Raw genomic sequence first — 21044 nt, 5'->3', positions numbered from 1 at the left:
CAACGGAGTGGTGATAAAATGGTTAGCTTAATATCATCAGGATAGGGTGGAGAAAAAAGCAACCAGGCCTCGTGTTACTGATATCTAAACAGACCTTTATGAGTGTAGATATTGGATGGGGACCTAACTTAGCTAATTTATGATGTCTTCTTCCCCTGTGGACAAATACTTAACTAATTGGTAGAGGACAGATACCATTCAAGCCCATCGACCTATGGCCTGATATTAATCACTATCAATGGGAAAGGGCAGCTGATTTTTTTTAATTGCTTTATTTACTAGCACAATTAGAGTAACACCTACAAAGCAAAATATAAAGAAGAAAATAATAAAAACTAGAAATATGACATGAAAACAGTAAATAGAAAAGCTCGGCAAGATCACAAGCAATTTTAAATGAGGACACTTCATCTGAATGAGGAAGGTTTATAAGTCATTGGAATAGCTAGGAGTTTCCTAAGAATTTCCCTGAATTCCTACTCAAGGGTCATAAATTTGGCAGAAGTGTGTGAATGCAGTTTACAGGTGAAAACGTTGCCACCACATGTCCAGTAAAACAGGATCATCCCTGGGGAAATTCACTCCCAATGCCTGCACCTTTACAAAGAGTTAAAGTATCTTCTTATGCCAGGAACTTAGTGTGATTTATGATTTTGAAGTTTTCTTTTAAGTTTTGAGATCAGTGATAAACGTAAGTTGCATGATATCATATAGGTATCCTACAATTATGTTTAATGGATGAACTACTTACAAGGGTTGCCTTTTTTCTTTATGGATTATGCATGATTGCTTGAGAATATTCCCTTATTTTATGGAACTGGACTGCATTTTTGGACTATAATGAAACAACTTAACTGTTACTATAATGAGATTAACTGAAAAATTATAAAGTTTCATTTATTTGATTTAACATAAATCTTTGTTAGAAGGTTGTAGATTTTTATCAATGGTATTTAGGAAGAATGTAGGCAATGTAATATATACATCCAGTGATTTTTAATTATAATGTTAATTTCTTGATTATAAAAAAATATCATTTCTGAAAATTAGTTTGCTTGCAATTTTGAAACAGGATACTTCTGATCTTTTGCAGTTGATTTTGTCCAGTGACTTTGTTGCTTCAGTCTTGAATCATTTAACAAGGTCATTAATAATTGATTTGTTTTCCTGGGTATTGAGTGACAAATTAAATTTACCCAGGCAGTTGAGATTACAGAAATAGATTCTTGTCTGTATATTGCGATTATTTTCATGCTCAGGTCAGCAAGCCATTTGGCTCAAGTGTAACCTGAAAGTAAATAGGCCAAGCAAACCACAGCATTTACCATGAACCTCCACTTTTCAGCATTCCAAAGGTACCCTTTCCTCCATGACTCCTTGGTTCACTGTTCCATCTCCACCACCACTCCCCTTCTTACAGCACTTTCCCATGCAACATCTGCCCCTTTATCTCTTGCTTCTCTACCGTCTAGGACTTAAACAATCCTTTCAGATGAAGCAGCAATCCACGTGCACTTCTTCCAGTTTAGTCTAGAGCAGTTTAGTATTCACAAGGGTCTCCTCTACATCAGAAAAACTAAGTGCAGATTGGGTGACACTTTGCAAAACATCTCTGATCTTCACAAAGGTAACTTTCATCATCAGTCACCTGTCACTCGCATTCTCTGTCCCACTCCCACTCTGACCTCTATTTGTCCGCCTACCTTGTTTCAACAGTGCTCAGTACAAGTGCCCAGATGAGGCACATTATGCCCTCGGGTTTTGATAGTGATTTAACAATTTCAGATTAAACCCCTTTTTCATGGATGTGGCTGTATCTTGCTGTTTCGGTTTGTTATGTTTCAATCTGTTGCTGTGCCATTATTGTTCCAACTGCCACTTTTAAAACCAATTATTACCCTGAAACATTGGTCTGCATTATGTCACTGACATCCCCTCTGTTCTCTCCGGCCCTACAACCTCTGCAATTTAAAACACCCTTTTCGTCTGACTTTTCCAGTTGTGATGAAAGGTACTTGGTTTAGCCATCGACTGTGCTTCTCCCCACTGATGCTGCCTCATCTGCTGAGCACTTCAAGGATCCGCTGCTTTTGTCCTGGATTTCCAGTATCTGTAGTTACTTGCTCCAGCAACATTTTTGGATCTGGTGTCACTTTTAACTGAGTAAGCAAAGTGCAACCTGTGAGGAAGCAGGATGCTTCAAATGGTCTGTGCTTTTCAATGAGGTGTAAAATCAACCATGTATCCCTTGACTGCTACCCTGTGACCAGTGTAGGTGAAGATAGAAAGGGAGTCAGCTATGATCTTACTGAATGGTGGAGCAGGCTCGGGAAGCTGAAATGCCAACTCCAGTGGACTCACCAAAGCCTTGTATAATTGTAGCAAGTCATCCCTGTTCTTGCTTTAAAGGCCAATATATACTGACATTCTGAATTGCTTGTCTCACCTATTTGTTTGCTTTCAGTGACTGATGCACAAGAACATCCAAGTTTCTTTGTGCATCAATACTTCCCAATCTAACACCATTTAAATAGTATGCAGCCTTTCTGTTTTTCCTACCCTCAGGGATAATTTCATACTTATCCACAGTATACTGCATCTGCTAGAATTTTGTCCATTCACTCAATGTTGAAGCCGCTTTGCAACCTCTTCACAATTTACCACCCCAGTCGGTTTAGTAACATTGACACACTTTGAAATATTACATTCTGTTTCCTCATCCAAGTCATTGATATATGTTATAAGCAGCTGAGGCCCAAGCGCAGATCCCATAGTAGCCCACTAATTACCACCAGCCATCTCAACAAAGGCCCAGTTATTTCAGATTCTCTGTCAACAAATTTTCAGCGTGTTACTCCCAATACCATTTACTGTCATTTTGCGCATTAAACTTTTATGTGGAACTTTATCAAAGGCTTTCTGAAAATCCAAGTACAGCACATTTCCTGATTTACCCTTCTCTGCTCTCCAGGGCATAACAAGATGGCACCAGAGTGTGGTGACTCTTTGTGAGCTGCTCTCAGCAGATCCATTCATTACATTTATTATAGTCATTCTACTCTTTCAAATCTCAGTTCTAAGACTGCAAGAATTACTACACTATCCTCTGCATTCTGTTTTGCTTTTTACTGCCTCGATATACTTCTGTATGAAACGATCCGTCTGGCTAGCACACAAACAGAAGCTTTTCACTGTATCTCGGTACATGTGACAAAAATAATGGGCAATTCCAATTCTAATTCTACCGGTCAATTCATCAAAAGACACCAATAGGTTTGTCAAACATGATTTTCCTATCAGAAATACATGTCGGCTTTGTCTAATCCTGTTGATATTTTCCAAGTGTCTTGTTATCTCAAAGTTTATGATAGCCTCTAGCATTTCCCCACTGCTGACATCAGACTAACCAGTCTGTTGTTGCCTGCTGTCTTTCTCCCTTCATTTTTAAATAATGCAGTTACATTTGCCACACTCTAATCTGTAGCAACTATTCCATAATCTATAGAATTCAGGAAAATGAAACCAATGCACCCACTATTTCCACAGCCATCTCTGTTAGGATTCTGGGATGAAAATTATCTGGCCCTGGGGATTTATCGGCTGCCAGTGCCGGTAATTTCCCCAGCACTACTTACTTTCTAATAATAATTTCCTTTTAGTTCCTCACTTTCATTAGTTTCTGGCTCCCTCACATTTCTGGAAATTTAATCGCATCCTCCTCAATGAAGAAAGAACCAAAGTATTTGTTTAATTGCTCTGCTGTTTACTTGTCCCCCTGTTTCTGACTGTAGGGAACCCATGCTTGACTTCACTGATCTTTTTCTCTTTACAAAATTGTAGAAGCTTTTACAGTCCACTCTTATTATCCCTGCAAGTTTACTCACATTCTCCACTTTTGCTCTCTTAATTAATTTCCTTGTCCTACTTTGCTGGAATATAAATTGCTTCCAATCTTCAGGTTTGCTAGTTTGTCAGGCAATCTTGTATTACTCTTCTTTGGATCTAGTACCACCCTTAATTTCTTCTGTTAGGCATGAATTTATCTCTTCTCATCTCTCCAATTGCTACTGCAAATTCTAAATTTATATAATTTTTGTGAGAGACTGGAAGAAATTCAATTTCAATGTCAGCTGTTATTTGAGCTAAATAATTATTCGTAGTTTTAATATCGTCTCAAAGGAGTTCTGTAAATTTGTTCTATTAGGTAAATTAATAGTAGTTTGGAATTATTGACTTTTACATAATATATAAAAATATATAATCAATGATATATATATAGATTACAATTATCCAGAATTAATTTCCTTCTCTACCATCCCAATCCACCACCACGCCTCTCCCAGCACCCTTTCCCCCCCACTAGCACTACTCTCCATCCCGAAAGATCACTGCTATAATGATGATTCATCAACTATGTCTCAGAAGCATAAGCTTGCTCTTCAGTGTTATCAACAAAAGGAGCTGAGTTTATTGAGGTGTTATGTGTTTGAACATCTCCTTCCAAATTGCCAAGACATAGCACAGATATTTCAGGAAAATGGTACCAAATTTGGGGTTTCTGCAGATGTGCACAGATGGGCCATGACAAGTTAGACTGATAGATCACGAGTTCATCTTTAACAAATACGGGGTCCATTCAAGATTCTGATAAGAGCGGGGCAGAAGCTGTCCTTGAGCCTTGTGGTACGTGTTCTCAAGCTGTTGTATCTTCTGCCCGATTGGAGGGGGAAGAAGAGAGAATGACCAGGGTGGAGATAGGATGCATCCTACATAATTGAGGGAAGTAAGAAAGAAAATTGCAGAACCCCTGGCTCATAATCTTCCAGACATCTACAGATTCTAGAGTGATGCTTGAGGAGTAAAGTGATGCTTGAGGAATAGGCAGCTGCAAATGTTATACGTTTTTCTAGACCCAAGTACAACTAGTAACTACAGATGGGTAGTTTAACTGCAGGGGAGGAGAAAGTTCAGACAGAAGTATTCCGAATCATGAATGGTATAGATAGACTAGATAGAGAAGAACTGATCCCAATAATGGAAAGGTCAAAACCAGAGGACACAGAATGAAGGTCACAGGCAAAAGAAGCAAAAGTGACAAGAGGAGAATTTTTTTCTGCTGTGAGTGATTTGTATCTGCAATACAATGCCAGAGGTAGTAGTGGAGTCAGATTAAATTGTAGCATTCAAAAGGGAGCTGGATAAATAGCTGTTTTTTTTTAAGAAAAAGGATTTCCAGGGTTATAGAGAGAGGGTACGGAAGTGGGGCTAGCTGGATTGTTATTACACAGAGCCTGCACAGACTTGATGAATCTCATAGCCTCTTGCCATGCTGCAAGCTTTTTGTGATATCATTCCCAGGGGCTTCGCAAAAAACTGGGGCGGGACCTCATCCCCACAATCCTTATCTCCTCTTCACCCATGTCGCACTGCTTTAACATTGCATGATTTCCAGCCCAATATGCATATAAGAGTAAACATTTGTAAATAGCCATCTCTCCAAATATCTAATTTTTGTATGAGTAAAGTTTGTTTTGTATGTACTCTACAAGTTTCTTCTGTAACTAATCGGAGTCAACCTGAGAAAGGAAACTGGGTACAGAATGTGTAAATTGTATTCTCTCTTTGTTTGCATCTGGTGGAAGATATGGAGATTGTTTCTACTCCTGAATGTGATGTGCTATAATATCTTTTTATAAGCTATAAACAATAAGCAATATCATTCATTGTAACAAACACCACAATTTTCATGTGTACGCTGATCACATATAGTTCTAATTCCCCACTCCTTGCCCCTCCACTTAATTAAACAACTCCACTGACATCCAGTACAGATGAACAGGAATTCCCTCCAAATAATTATCAGGAAGACTGAAGCGGTCCCTGTCACAAACTCCTCTTGTCAGCCATTAACTCAATCATTCTCTGGCTATTGTTTGAAACTGAATTCATCCCTTTGCAACCATGGTAGTGTGTTTGATCCCAAAATGAGGTTTGGGCCACATAGCTTTGATAGTGACCACAAATTTCCACATTCACAATATTGCCCCTGCTGCAGCTCACTTGCCACTAAAAACCTAAACCACGCCTTTGTTTGCTTAGGGGATTCCAACTATCTCAGTGCCCTTTTGGCCATCCTCCCTAATCCTATTTACTGTAATCTTGAGGCCATCCAAAACTCTGGTTAAACAAAACCTCATTTTTAAAATTCTCATTTTTTACATATCTCCCCATGACCTCACTTCTCTTTTTCACTTCAGCCCTCCTATCCTCATGATATCCCTAATCTGGGCCTTTCTATCTCTTTTTCCCTGTTTTAACCATACTTTCTATGACAAAACAAAACAAAAAGTTTGATAACATTCTGTTGAAGCCCTTTGAGATGTTATTTTTTTGGTGAACCTACTTTAAAATGTTGTTGTTACATGCAAAGCATTTTGAATACACTAGATGGCGGTAAAATGCCATCCAATTTGGCAATGATATAACTCTGGAGTCTCCATTCTGGCATTAGCAGTTTAGTGTTGTTGTGCGCTACAGAACTTGCAGAAAACTGCCCTTAAAGGTCGAGTGATCCGTGTCGCACTGATTCCCTATTTCCTGACAACAATTTGGCTCTGGCATCAGTCATAGGGGATCTTTTGCACATAGCAGCAAGCAGGTAGATCAGCCAATCACATTGATGAATTTTCACAGATGGCAAATAAGGAAGTGGAGAGCAGGCATCAGAACCCAATTTTTATAGTTCCCCAGAGAGTGAAAAACATATTAGGACATTCAAAGAGGACCAGTGTAGAAAATGAAATTACAAACTTTAAAAAATGATAGAAATTCTATATTCTTTAAATATTAAGGAATGGATAAATTTGACATTCCACAAATATGAATTTAGTTGGTCAGAGACAGAAAGATGTTCTGCAACAATCGTATGCCTTTAGACAATCGGTTAGACATTCAACAATGCTTAAATTTTCCAAGGGCTTTTTTTTTTATAGAGGATAACATGTTAAAGTTCTTGTCAGTGCAGTGAGCTTGGAGAGGATTTCCATCAGAAAGGACTTCCGAAGCATGTTTTGTGGAGTAGCACTGCATTGCTGACAACACCTAGATTTCTGCATTAAACTGTATATATGCCAACTGTGGAAGTTTCTGTGAGTTTCAGTATTTTATTAGCAAACGCAAACAGTCTTACTTTTATTATCATTACAAAATTCAGTCCCGTATCTAATCGCATTGAAATAAAAACAGAAAATGCTGAACAAACTCAGCAGGTCAGGTGGCATCTGTTGAAAGAGGAACAGAGTTAATGTAACAAGTTGAAGATTTCCAGCAATAGAAACATAGAAAACCTACAGCACAATACAGGCCCTTCGGCCCACAAAGTTGTGCTAAACATGTCCCTATCTTAAAAATTACTAGGCTTACCCATAGCCCTCTACTTTTCTAAGCTCCATGTACCTATCCAAAAGTCTCTTAAAAGACCCTATCGTATCCGCCTCCACTACCGTTGCCAGCAGCCCATTCCATGCACTCACCACTCTCTGAGTAAAAAAACTTACCCCTGACATCTCCTCTGTATCTACTCCCCAGCACCTTAAACCTGTGTCCTCTTGTGGCCACCATTTCAGCCCTGGGGAGAAAGCCTCTGACTATCCACATGATCAGTGCCTCTCATCATCTTATACACCTCTATCAGGTCACCTCTCATCCTCTGTCGCTCCAAGGAGAAAAGGCCGAGTTCACTTAACCTACTTTCATAAGGCATGCTCCCCAATCCAGGCAACATCCTTGTAAATCTCTTCTGCACCCTTTCTATGGCTTCCACATCCTTCCTGTAGTGAGGTGACCAGAATTGAGCACAGTACTCCCAGTGGGATCTGACCAGGGTCCTATATAGCTGCAACAATACCTCTCGGCTCCTAAATTCAATTCCACGATTGATGAAGGACAATAGATAGATGATAGATGATATCTTTATTAGTCACATGTACATCGAAACACATAGTGAAATGCATCTTTGCGTAGAGTGTTCTGGGGGCAGCCCGCAAGTGTCGTCACGCTTCCGGCGCCAACATAGCATGCTCACAACTTCCTAACCTGTACGTCTTTGGAATGTGGGAGGAAACCAGAGCACCCGTATGCCTTCTTAACCACAGAGTCCACCTGTGCAGCTGCTTTGAGCGTCCTATGGACTCGGACCCCAAGGTCCCTCTGATCCTCCACACTTGCCAAGAGTCTTACCATTAATACTATATTCTGCCATCATATTTGACTTACCAAAATGAACCACTTCTGCATTTTTATTTCAATTTCACCTGATCATATTGTTCATGCTGTTTTATCTCGGGCAGAGATTTGCGGAGCCTCAACTGTCCCAACAATTCTGTAATTATGGGATTATTTTTGCAAGACAAATGCACCAGGAGACAACTCCAGTTATAGATTCCAGTGGCCACAGAATCCAACCCAAACTGCAGGTTTGTGTTTCTTTTTCATTGGCATGATAAGTGCATTTCTGCACCAGTGACTAAGGAATACAACAAATTGGGCAAGGAGCGAATAAACAATCTGCTGCAGGAACTCAGTGTGTCGAGCAGCATTTGTGGAGGGAGAGGAATCATTGACATTTCAGGTCAAACCCCTGCATCAGGACCCACTGAGTTCCTCCAGCAGTTTGATCTTAGCTCTAGATTCCAGAGTCTGCAGTCTCCTGTGTCTCCAATTTGGGCAGGGAATCAACTGATTGCATTGAGGAATAAGTTAGACAAAAATCACACTGCTATTGCCCCTTGCACCTTTGAGCCATGTGGAAGCTGATCCATTGTTTTGTAAAAGTTTACAACCTCTTGGGGCATTGTGAATTTCAGAGCAATTATGAGCTACTAGAGAATTCTGCTGAGGCCAACCAAGAAGAATGAATATGGCAACTTAGTGGTTCAGTCACTGCATTGCTTATTGGGAAAATTGTTAAGCCAAGAAACTACCCTTTAGCTTGATGTAAAAGATGTTTTCAAAGAAAAATAATGCTCAGCCTGCTGTTAACTCTCTCACTTCTGAGTTAAATAATTGTGAGTTCAGTACCCACTCCAGAGATCCAAAATCACACCCCGATGGACTGTTGCAGTGTCAGAGGCAAGATGAAACATAAAGTTTTGTCTTGCTTCTCAAGTGGATGCAGAAGGTCCATTGACACTTTTCAAAGAAATGCAAGGGAGTTAACCCTGATCTCTCAGCCAATCTTTACGCTTCAGACACTAAAACAAATTATCTGGTTGTAATCCCATTGCTTGCTGGAGCTTTCTATGCACTGGTCGGCTACTGTGAACAGAGACTGTATTTCAGAAAATACTTTTTGGCAATAAAACACTTAGGAACATCCCAAGGATTTGAAAGGCATTAATTCTTCCACTTTTAGTTCTCCGTCCTGGCCAATGTTTGTCCTTCAAATGGAACTGTGGTGAGATGCAATGGTTACGTTACCAGATGAGTAAACCAGAGGCCTAGACAAAGAATCCAGAGACCTGACTGTAAATCCCACCTTGGCAGCTGTAAATTCAGTTAATAATCTGAAAGTTAAAAGAACTAAGCATAGGCCATTAACCTATTGGATTGCTGTAAAAACCGGTCTGGTTTACTAATATCTTTCAGAGGAGGAAACTGTCCATACCCAGTCTGGTCTATATGTGCCTCCAGACCTGCACCTACGTAGTTGACTCTTAAACAGCCTAGCAATCTACTCAGTTGTATCTTAACCACAGCATTTAACCACACTAGAAGGACTACAGTGGTTCAGGAAGGTCACTCAACACCACTGTCTCAAAGGCAATTGTCGATGAGCAATATGTGCCGGCTCACATCCCTAAGAATAAATAAAGAAAAACAAATCAGATTATCGGTTGATTTATCTCTCAATTGTTCATAGGTCTTTATGGTATGAAAACCGACCACGGTGCTTCCTAATATTGCAACAATGACTAAACTTAAGAAGTACTTTTGGACATACTGGTGCTGTGGAAGTTAGTGTATAAATACAAGTTTGTTCTAGGGGAGAGAGAACTTTTTCAAAGAAAAAGATTTAGACAAAACATTTCATAGTAAGTTGTGATGCAGAAAAAGATCATTTTACCAGTAATTTTGGTCATGATTTTGTAAAATACATTTTCAAGGCCTCTCATTTTAATTAATTTACCTTTTATCCCTCGTGATTACAAGACTTTTTTTGTAATTACTTGTGTGACTGATTAAGAAGCTGGAGAGTCAGCGCACTGGCTGGTACTAGGAAAGGTAATCCACTGCATGATCCAGGAAGCTGTATAAATCAGCAAACACTGTAAGAAATGGAAATTAGACAGGGAATCAACTGGATTGATTGCAATTGAGTCAACAGGGAGCGGAGTGTTGGGCTAAATCAGTAACGTCACAGAAATGATGAGAGTTCCCTTAATGGTGAGTGATTCAATGACTGGCTCAGCAGCACAAAATTCCATGATCTACCTCAGGTCACTTGAATCTTATAACAAGCAGCTTCAGTTTGTTCCAGGTCCCAATCACTCTGCAGTGGAAGTAGCTGTAAATGAGTAATGGGTGAAGTCAAGTTTAAAGTCACTTGGTTAACAAAAAACTTCTCACATTCACTAAAACATTTCATACATGATTTATGCTCACCACAGGTTAATGAATGATGTGATAATTAATAGAAAATGTGGAATACACTCAACAAGTTAGGCAGCACCTGTGGAGAAAGAAGCAGAGTTAATGTTTCATGTTGAAGACTCATCGACCATGACAGAGGGTCTCTAGCAAAAGCTTTTCTTCTCTCTAAACACCTTAGTTTTGGATACTTCTAAGATTTTATCCTTGGTCTGTGCACTTTCTTGTCAAAATGCTGTTCCTTAGTGACATCACCAATGACACTGGGTTAGTTTCATGTACACTGAGGACATCGTCCGCCCCCTCCCCTCCCCGTTCACTTCTCTCTCACCCCCTTTCTTTCTTTCTTTCCCTCTTCCACTTTTCATGATATCCATCTCTGCTACCTTTATCCTGCTCAACCCATAAAACCTTAAGATCATAAGAAGAACAAGAGTGGACCTTTCATCCACTAGAGCCTGCTCCACTATTCAATGGGATCATGGCTGATCTGGCATTCCTCAAGCCCACTCCCCTGTCTTTTCCTCATTACCACCCATTCCTTTACTAATTAAAAGTCCACCTATATCAGCCTTAAATATGCCCAAGGACTCTGCCCCCACAGCTCTCTGTGGCAAGGAGTTGCAAAGGCCTACAATCCTCCGAGAGAAGAAATCCTTCTTCATTTCTGTCTTAAGTGAGTGCTCCCTTATTGTAAGACCCTGCCTTTGGTTCTGGATTCTCTCATGGGAGGAAACATCTCTCAGCATTTATCCTGCTACCAAAAATGTTTCAATAAGATCACCTGTCATTCTTCAAAACTTCGATGAATATGGTCCTATCTGTTTAACCTTGCCTCATGGGATAACCACTTCATATCCAAGATCATCGTAGTGAACCTTCTCTGAACTACCCCCAATGAAAAATTATCATTCCTTAAATACAGGACCAAAATGATGCACAATATTTTAGATGTGGTCTCTCCAGTTCTTAATACCTATCGCCTAGTAGCCATTCTCTAGGGAGGGTGATGGTTTTAATTCCTCCCCAGCATTATACAGTAATAACAGGATATCTGTAGTATCTCCTCCCAAAAAGACTGACGCAAAATATGTTTATCTCCTCCACCATTCCCTTGTTTGCTGTAACTATTTCCAAGTATACATTGGTCCCCAGCATCATTCTCTAGGGAGCCAATGTTCACTTGGACCTTTCTCTTTCTTTTTATGTAATTAAAGAAACTCTTATCATCCATTTTATAATACTCACCAGTTTGCCTTAAAATTTACTTCCACTCTATTATCTTTTCTGTTCTCCTTTGTTGTTTTTTGAATTTATCCCAATCTTCGGGTCAACTGCTAACTATTGCCACCTTACACACTTTCTCTTTCAACTTTATACCCACATGATGGGTGTTTCATTCCTCCCTTAGAATCTTCCCTCCTTATTGGGATACTTTTTTGCTCCATAATGTTACCTCCATAGAGTCATAGAGTTATAGAGCATGGAAACAGGCCCTTCGGCCCAACTCGTTCATGCCGACCAAGGTGCCACCTGAGCTAGTCCCGTTTGCCTGTGTTTGGCCTATATCCCTCTAAACCTTTCCTATCCATGAACCTGGCCAAATATCTTCTAAACATTGTCATTGTACCTGCCCCTACCACTTCCTCTGGCAGCTTGTTCCATATACCCACCACTTTCCATGTGAAAAACTTACCCTTCAGGTCCCCTTTAGATTGTTTCCCTCTTACCTTAAACCTATGCCCTTACATTTTAGAGTCCCCTACGCAGGAAAAAGACCGTGACCATTCACCTTGTCTATGCCCTTCATGATCTTATTACTTACCTCTATAAGATCACACGTCAGCTTCCTTTGATCCAGGTAAAATGGTTCCAGCTTTATTTTGAGGTCAACCAATAGCTGGATCTGCTTCCTGCACTCTTGTTTGCCACACACATTGGAGTTGTCCCTGACTTCCTACATTGCACAGGAAGAACATTCCACAGGTCTGAGCTCTCCTGCCACGAATTAATCTCCTTCATTAAAGAATGCTAACTATGCCAGGGATCGTATTTCACTCCACATACTCCTTGCTATTAAGTCTTTTTGCTAAAGCTGATGAAGGGCTGAAGTAGGAAAAAATAGCAGAAGTTCCCACCTGATTGTACTTGCAATTCGGCAGCATCCCTGCGACGTCACTTTTTGAATCCCGACCCAACATTTTGAGTTCCACCACATCACGGTGAAGATATGGTGCGCTGACCTTTTGAGCTTTCCCTGTCGTTTCATGTCAAGTGTGCAAGGCACTCCTTTCTCACTCTGCCTGATTTCTTCATTTATCAAGTTCCCACACTGTGTGCAATTACACTCTTGTTTGCAGCTCAGCTCCTTGTGCACGACTAGTGTGAAGAACATTCATTTTCATTGTGATCCCAACATTGATTTTGTGGCACCCACTGTTTTAAGTCAATTAAAAGATCCACTAACTTTCTTCTTGCTATTTGCTGCCTATTGGTCAATTTCCTACCTAACTTCCTCTCCATGCTGTTACATTTCATTTTAATGTCAAATGTTTTAATTTCTATTAACAATGCACCTCACTATATACTTTTCAAAAACACACAAGGCTCTGAAATTTTAATGAAAGCACTCCACTGCCTCAAAACAATCTATGTTGAGAGACTAGCATCAGATGTGTTTTATTTTCAGAAACTATCATTTCCAAAATAGTTCTTTATCAATCTCACAGCAGCTGCAGGAATGAGTCTAATCTTGAGACAGGCAGGCACATCAGTTGCAGTGTGCAGTTAAAGGGGGTGAGGAGATTTCATCTGTGATATAGTAAGGATATCGTCAGTGGAGAATATGATGGGGTTGAAGTGGGAGGGGTCGGGCAAGACTTCAGTCCCAGCGGTGGCAGGGACAGGATATCTATGGGCAATCCCAATTTTGATACTAACAGGGATTACAGCTGCAAGGGGCAGGGCATAATGGTGAGGGTGATTCACGTTTCTACAATGGTAAAAGGATAATGCATGAAGGAATGGGGTCCATCAAGGATAAAATGATAGCTGAGATTTTAAAACAGTACTTTGCACCTGTCTTCACCAGGGAAGAGGGTACTTCCAAAGTAATAGTGGAAGAGGTAGTTGAGACATTAGCTCTGTTAACAATTGATAGGATGGAGATATGAGAAAAGTTGTCTGAAATCAAAGTAGGTAATTCACCAAGACTTAAAAATGTGCCAGCACTGGAGTGGGTGTAGAGGAGATTCACCAGGATGTTTTCTGAGATGGAGCATTTTAGTAATGAGGAGATACTGGAGAGGCTTGGTCTGTTTTCTCTGGAGTGGAGGAACTTAAGAAGGACTAAAATTATAAGGGATACAGATAGGGAAGACTGCAGGAATTATCTCCCCTTATTAGAGAAGAATAAAGACATAGATTTAGGGTAAGGGGTACGAGATTAAGAGGGGATCTGAGTGGGATCTTCTTTACCCAGAGAGTGATGAGTAACTGGAATACGCTGCCTGACAGAGTGGTAGAAGCAGAATTGTGAACAGCATTTAAGAGGTACCTGCACAATCCCTTGAATCAGCTAGGCTTGCAGGCAACGGGTCAAATGCTTGAAAGATGGGACTAACATAGGCGGATCCTTGCTGGTCAGCATGGACACATTGGGACGATTGGACTGTTTCCTTGCTGTATGACTCTGACTGGATGGGATGCCTCCAGCATTTTGAGAGAAATGCAAAAGGAAATTCTGGAGCACTGACCATAATCTTTCAATGCTCTTTGAATATGGGACTGGTACCAGAGGACTGGAGAGTAAGCAAATGTTATTCCCTTGTTCACAAAATGGGAGTATGGATAAACCCAGCAACTACAGGCCAGACAGTTTAACCTCAGAGTGGGGAAAGTTTTTAGAAACATTGGGCACAGGATTAATATTTTCCTGGCGGAAAATGGATTAAGTAAGGCAAGCTCACGAGGATTTAAGGGCAAACCATATTTAAACTATTCATTTGATTTTTTTTGATGAGATAATAGATGGAATTAAATGAGGTTAATACAGTTGATGTGGTACAGAGAGATTTCCAGAAGGCTTTGGAAAAGGTTCCACATGACAGGCTTATCAACAAAGTTGAAGCACATGGCATAAAACTTCCATAGAATGCTTTGATACAAAGTTGACTAAATAACAGACAACGGAGAGTCATAATGAACGAATGCCTTTTTGCACAGAAGGAAATAGTGGTATTCCTTATGGTTTGGTGTTGGGTCTATTGTTTTTTTTGATTGATATTGATGACCTACATTTGGGGATGAGCCACGATTTCTAAATTTGCAGAAGATACAAACGTTGGCAGTATTGTAAACTACAAGGATAGTGATAGATTGTGGCAGGATATAGACAGATTGGTGGAATGGACAGATGCATGGCAGATAAATTTAACGCAGAGAAATCTGAGTTGATGCATTTTGGTAGGAAGAATGTGGAGATATAACATAGAATAAAGATAACAGTTCTAAAAGGGGTGCAAGAGCAGAGGGGACCGGGGGTATGTGCGCACAAATGATTGTAAGTGGCAGGGCAGGTGGAAAGAGCAGTTAATGAGGCATACACAATAAGGCTTTATCAATAGAGGCACAGAGCATAAACTCAGGGAGATTATGATAAACCTTCATAAAATACAGGTCTGGCTTCGTCTAGAGTATCATTCAATGTGTTCATCACATTATAGGAAATAATGTGATGGGATTAGAGCAGACCCAGAAAAGATTAACGAGAATGGGTTCTGGGCCAAGGGTCCTCCTCAGTTAGGAGGATAGATTAGAGAGACTGGGACTGTTTTCTTTAGTGAATGGAGAATGGATTAGTATATAAAACAATGAGAGATCTGGATGGAGAGGATGTTCCTGTGGTGGAGGGGTTGAGGACTAGAGGCTGCATGTATAATAAAAATAAATAATTAAGGGTGATATGTGGGAAACCCTTTTTACATAATGTGTGATTGGATTCTAGAAGGCACTGCCTACAGATGTGGTGGAGCGAGATTCCACTGTGGCCTTCAAGAGGGAATCGGATAAATATATGGTGAAAGAAATTTGCAGGATTGCAGAGAAAGGTCTGGGGGTGGAATGAAAGAGTTACTCAGGTAGAGAAGTGGTTCTGACATGATGGGCCGAATGGCCTCTTACGCTGTAACCATTCTATGGACAAAAATTGGGCCACAGTCTTCAGCTATTTCTGACAAGAAGACTCCAAGACAAAAGGTAATTTGAATATTTTAAATTGTGATGTTTGGTTGTGTCCAGTGTTAGTTAAAATGGATTGGTACAGTGAAAGCTGTCTGTGGTTCATAATTTACAAGTATCTGTGATTTCTTAGTGGCTCTTGCATATATTTTGACTGTAAATATGACTTGTTTATTGGGAGTGTTTGATTTTCATTTTTTCTGCCATCTATCTGCTAATCTGAGTTGCCTCAATTTCAAGGCCTGAAGTAATTTGAGCATTGTTTATTCTGAATTGCCCGATTTATTGCTTTCTGGACTGAAGGGTCTGCGTCAGTAATATTCCAATCCTTTGATACCACATTTGTATCCAATACATTCAGTGCTACTTCCTTTCTTCTATCAGGTTGCTCATATCACTTCCATTGTTTCATTTCTACTATTAATTCTCTGGAGAGAACCAAAGCAAATAACTAGCCCTTCAACCTCAAAACAGATTTCCATTGCATCTCTAATTACCTATAGTTTCTTGAATTGTGATTACATAATCCTTTCTTCTTCATACTTCAATGCTTCTCCAAATGTTTTAATTTCTCCTTTTTATCTTATTTTCTAGTTTGATTGATTTGCCTATAACTTCTTATGGAACACTGGCTTTTTCAGTACTGCATGGTGGAAAATTGTTATCCGTCAGAATGTTGTAGATTTTACGTCTGAATTACACCGCTGTGAGTGTATTGGTGTGAGGCTACCTGGTTCAGACTGTGGGTGTATGCAATTTAAAGTATCTGAACGTTGCAGTTTATGGCAGCACATTTCAGCTGTCATCCTTGTGTATCTTGTCGGGTTGCAGTTCCTCTTCTGACAAAGGTCCAAGAAGTGTCCCAGCTGCAGTCAATTTTAATGCCACCTTTTCCACCCTCTTCTGACAGTGACAGGCATTGACCATCTTCCTTCCATCTGATAAAATTTCAAAGGCCTGGTCAGAAAAATGGGAGAGGACCTGCTTCCTCCTCTCTTTTAACTTTCTCTCTGCCTTTGGATAATCACCTCCTTTTGCTGTGGTTCTAAGGAGAGGGGCCCTTCTAGGGCTGTTCCCCTAATCTTGTGCTGCTTCGTGTTACCTGCTACAGTAAACTCATTGATAACTGTGCTGCATGGTTTCTCTTGTACAGAAGTGTTGCCTGGTGAAAATTTGCTTGCACTGCTATACTAGGATTGGGATCCAAAACTGTGATCCTGATTTATGATATGAATTGATGGAGGTGAACTATAAGCTCAGTTAACTGGCATTTCACTAACTGGCACATTCTAGTGACCAGAGGGAGCACACACCAGGATGACAAAGGCAGCACCAAGTGTGCCTGGGTCGTTGCAGTGTTAGTGCCAAGGGAGTGCCTAAGCAAACATTAGATAACCGGCACTTATTGTCCAGCATGTACTAGATAATTGAGCTTTATCTGTGCTCCGATTATGAAGCAGATAAACTGTTGAGCATTATGTCCCATTCAATCTGTCCACTTCTCCAGGGAACTGCAGACTTAATCCCTGAATCTTGAGAGTGTGTTAATTTTAATGTTTTCCATCATTGGTTGATTGTTTTATTGAAAGAAATTCTTTCCTAATTAGTACTTATAAATGAAAGAAACCCATATGTCACTATGTATTAGAAAGTGAAGGGTCTCCCGATTCATGATTTTTAAAATACAAAAACATTTATTCAAAAAATCTCTAGTGTCAAATTACATATCCACAAAACTTTTATTAGGCTACAAAGATTGACAAAACTATGGTTACAATAGATAAGCAATGTAATTGAAAAAAATGCTAATAAAAGGAGTCCATTGTTATTTTACTTTTGGCTACATGGCTCCCTTTTAAATAGCTTTACTCAGTTATAGCACAGCGCCCCAAGGGTACAGACCCACAGAAACAAGTCATGCCTCACAGCTCAGTTTTTTCACATCAGGTATAAGTCTATCTTCTACACAAAACAAAGCTACCTCAAGGTATCCACTTGATTTGGAAGCACAATCTCGTCTATTGCAATCATACAGGTGAGGGGATAGACCCCTACAAGCCACACAATATAGTTGGTCGAGTTCTAGTTAATCTTCTTCACCTTCTCCTGATTCAGATTCTAGAAAAAAAAGTCACAACCTTTTTTAAAAAATCTTTTGGTGATTTGATTAGTGTTTTCTAAATCTATTTAGAAATATTAACAGTGGAAAGGTGAAGTAATATGTATATTCAGTTATTTCCAGTACATCAGTACCTTTTTGCAGTTTCTCTCTGGAATTGTAACAGTAATTTATTGATAGTAAAGATGTATATCAACAGATTTTCACCATATTTTAAAGACCTGAAAAGTCAACTGCATTTCCTAAGCCTACTTAATGATATTAAGTAGATAATTTTATATGTTCTGCCATGGACAATTCTACTGCAAGATTTTGTAGTTTCTGTTCACTTTTATAATTTTTTTTTATCCCAGTGAGATTATTTCCAGGTAAACAGCAACATAATTAACTACTTTACTGTTAAATTGGATATGCAATTACTTCATCAATAAATTTGCAAGATATTAGTTAACATTACATTGTTTCCAGCACTGAAAAGTACTGAGAATCTTTCTATGACATTGCTTAACTTTCAGACAGCAGATATTGTGAATGACCATAATTTGGTAAACTTTTTCCTAATACATGTCTTATGTTAAGCAACTTGACAACCAAAATTTTTTGTGCTAAAACAGTGAATTGTTCAAACAATTTGAATTTAGCACAGTAAAGAGCACAGAGAAATATGAATAGAACAAAGTAAATTATCACATTATTTGAACTTAAGAATTTGGAATAAAGGATGGACCAAGGACAGAAATAGTAATAATCTCACTGGGATAAAAAAATATAAAAGTGAACAGAGTCTACAACATCTTGCAATAGAATTGTCCATAATACATAACAGTAGCACAATAGAATAACAGAATATTACACATATAAATTAAAACATGTTGCAGTTTTAAGTAAGATTCGTCCAGGCTGCTGCTCCACTTCATAGATTTTCCTACTTCTGTCTTACCCTGGCTTCCTTTATCTGTTCATGGTCTGTGTTAGTGCACATTTCCCAACCTCTTTTTTAATGTTCCCTTTTGAATGCCATCCATTGTAATGTCCATCACTTTTGGTGATGGCTCCATGCCTGAAAGATTAATTTACTTGTTCTCCCCACAATTACTGCCTGACCCATGGAGTGTTTCAGAATATAAACAGGATGGTTTCAATTGTTCTCGTCTCAGCAAAGAAATGGCTCTTCAACCATTGACATTTGATAATGCAAACTGCAACTGACTCACATAATTATCCAAAAACATCTTGCATTTTAATTAGGATAGCATTATCCTTTAAGGTCAGTGATATAGCTTACAAGCAAAGGCTTTTTAATTGTGTAATGCTCAGCAGCACGTGATAACAGCAGCTAATTAATTGGCACTCACAGGCTCCCGAATGGGTGTGCAATAACTTAAAATAAACCTTTGACTTTAGTTAAGAATTTTAGTAATCACAGATCAAACCTTCACTGTGGTAATATTTTCACTACATGGGAGGAACATCTTCCTATATTCTTCCATCGCTAGGAAATCTTATCTATGAGATACTAATTCACAAATTTTTGGAAGAAATTAAAAGAGACAAATCTTGTATGTTTGTTAAAACGATACACACAATAAAATTCTCTTATTTGCTACCAAGAAAATGATGACAATGTAAGAATAAAAGAAACAGGAGAGACCATTAAGATCTTCACACCAGCTTTGCCATTCAATAAGGTTACCACAAATCCACTTTCCATACCAGCTCTATATTCCTTGGATTCCTTTAGCGTGCTAAAACCGATAACTGAACATTTAAAGCTCACTGGTATAGGGAATTCAGGAGAGAGAGAGAAAAAAAATCACAATTCAAAGCAGCTTCTCATCTCAGTTCTGAACAGCTCACTGCTATCAAATAGATCAGCTTAGTTCCCAAAACACTTTGGGCATAATTTACTCAATTAGACAACAATCTACCTCTCCCCGATATGTCCAGTGAAGCTTCTATCTCAAAGATGTCCTTATGAACAATTTAAAAATGTTCACTTGATGTGGTCTTACCCATCTTATAGATATAATTACAGCAAGACTTTTGTTTAAATCCCTGCCCTTTATAACAAAAGCACTGGTATACATTGAAGCACAGTGGTGCAACTAAGAGAGTAGCTGCCTCACAGCACTAAAGACCAGCGTTTGATCCTGACCTCCAGTACTGTCTGTGTTGAAGTTTGCAGCAGGTGTCCAATGGTTTCCCACTATTGAACCCTTTAGGCCTTCCGGAGAGTGAACGTGAGGAAAGCACCTGGCCCAGATGGTGTCCCTGGCTGTGTGCTCAGATCTTGTGCTGATCAGCTGGCAGAGGTATTTGTGGACAAATTTAACCTCTCCCTGCTTCAATCTCAGGGTCCCACCTGTTATTAGAAGACCACTATCATCCCGGTACCAAAGAAAAGCAAGGTAACATGCCTCAGTGACTACCGACCAGTGGTTCTGACATCCACCATCATGAAGTGCTTTGAGAGGTTGATCATGGCACGCATCAACTCCAGCCTCCCAGACAACCTGCCATCTCCCTGGCCCTACACTCAGCTCTGGAGCATCTGGACAGTAAAGACACCTACGATAGACTATTGTTTATTGACTACAGCTCTGCCTTCAATACAATAATCCCAAACAAGCTTGTCACCAAACTCCGAGACCTAGGACTCAACACCTCCCTCTGTAACTGGATCCTTGACTTTCTAACAAACAGACCGCAATCAGTGAGGATAGGCAGCAATACCTCCGGCACGATTCTCAACACTGGTGTCCCACAAGGCTGTGTCCTCAGCCCTCTATTCTACTCCATATACACTCAGGACTGTGTGGCCAGATTCTGCTCTAACTTCATCTACAAGTTTGCAGATGATACCACCGTTGTATGCCACATCTCAAACAGCGATGAGTCGGAGTACAGGAAGGAGATAGAGAGCTTAGTGGAATGGTGTCATGACAACAACCTTTCCCTCAATGTCAGCAAAACTAAAGAGGTGGTCATTGACTTCAGGAAAGGGGGCGGTGTACATGCACCTGTCTACATCAATGGTGCT

At 39.7% G+C, this 21044-nt stretch overlaps 1 protein-coding gene across 4 annotated transcripts in view; it reads right to left on the bottom strand.

Moving 5' to 3' along the window:
* Positions 1-17564: 17564 nt before the first annotated feature.
* The window catches only part of LOC127570446 (eIF5-mimic protein 1), a 66877-nt gene continuing 63397 nt past the window's right edge, over positions 17565-21044 (bottom strand). For 3 of the 4 annotated variants that reach the window (XM_052016038.1, XM_052016037.1, XM_052016039.1), the window contains one exon: positions 17592-18003. In XM_052016038.1, the coding sequence (XP_051871998.1) occupies positions 17972-18003 (32 nt within the window). In that variant the 3' untranslated portion in view covers positions 17592-17971. Of the gene's footprint in view, positions 18004-21044 lie in introns of all 4 variants that reach the window. The other variant, XM_052016040.1, reaches the window with a different exon arrangement.

Source organism: Pristis pectinata, chromosome 5 (assembly GCF_009764475.1).
Source record: "Pristis pectinata isolate sPriPec2 chromosome 5, sPriPec2.1.pri, whole genome shotgun sequence".
Classification (NCBI taxonomy): Eukaryota; Metazoa; Chordata; class Chondrichthyes; order Rhinopristiformes; family Pristidae; genus Pristis; species Pristis pectinata.
Note: the sequence above shows the minus strand (reverse complement) of the source record. Positions and strands in the feature narration are given on the sequence as shown.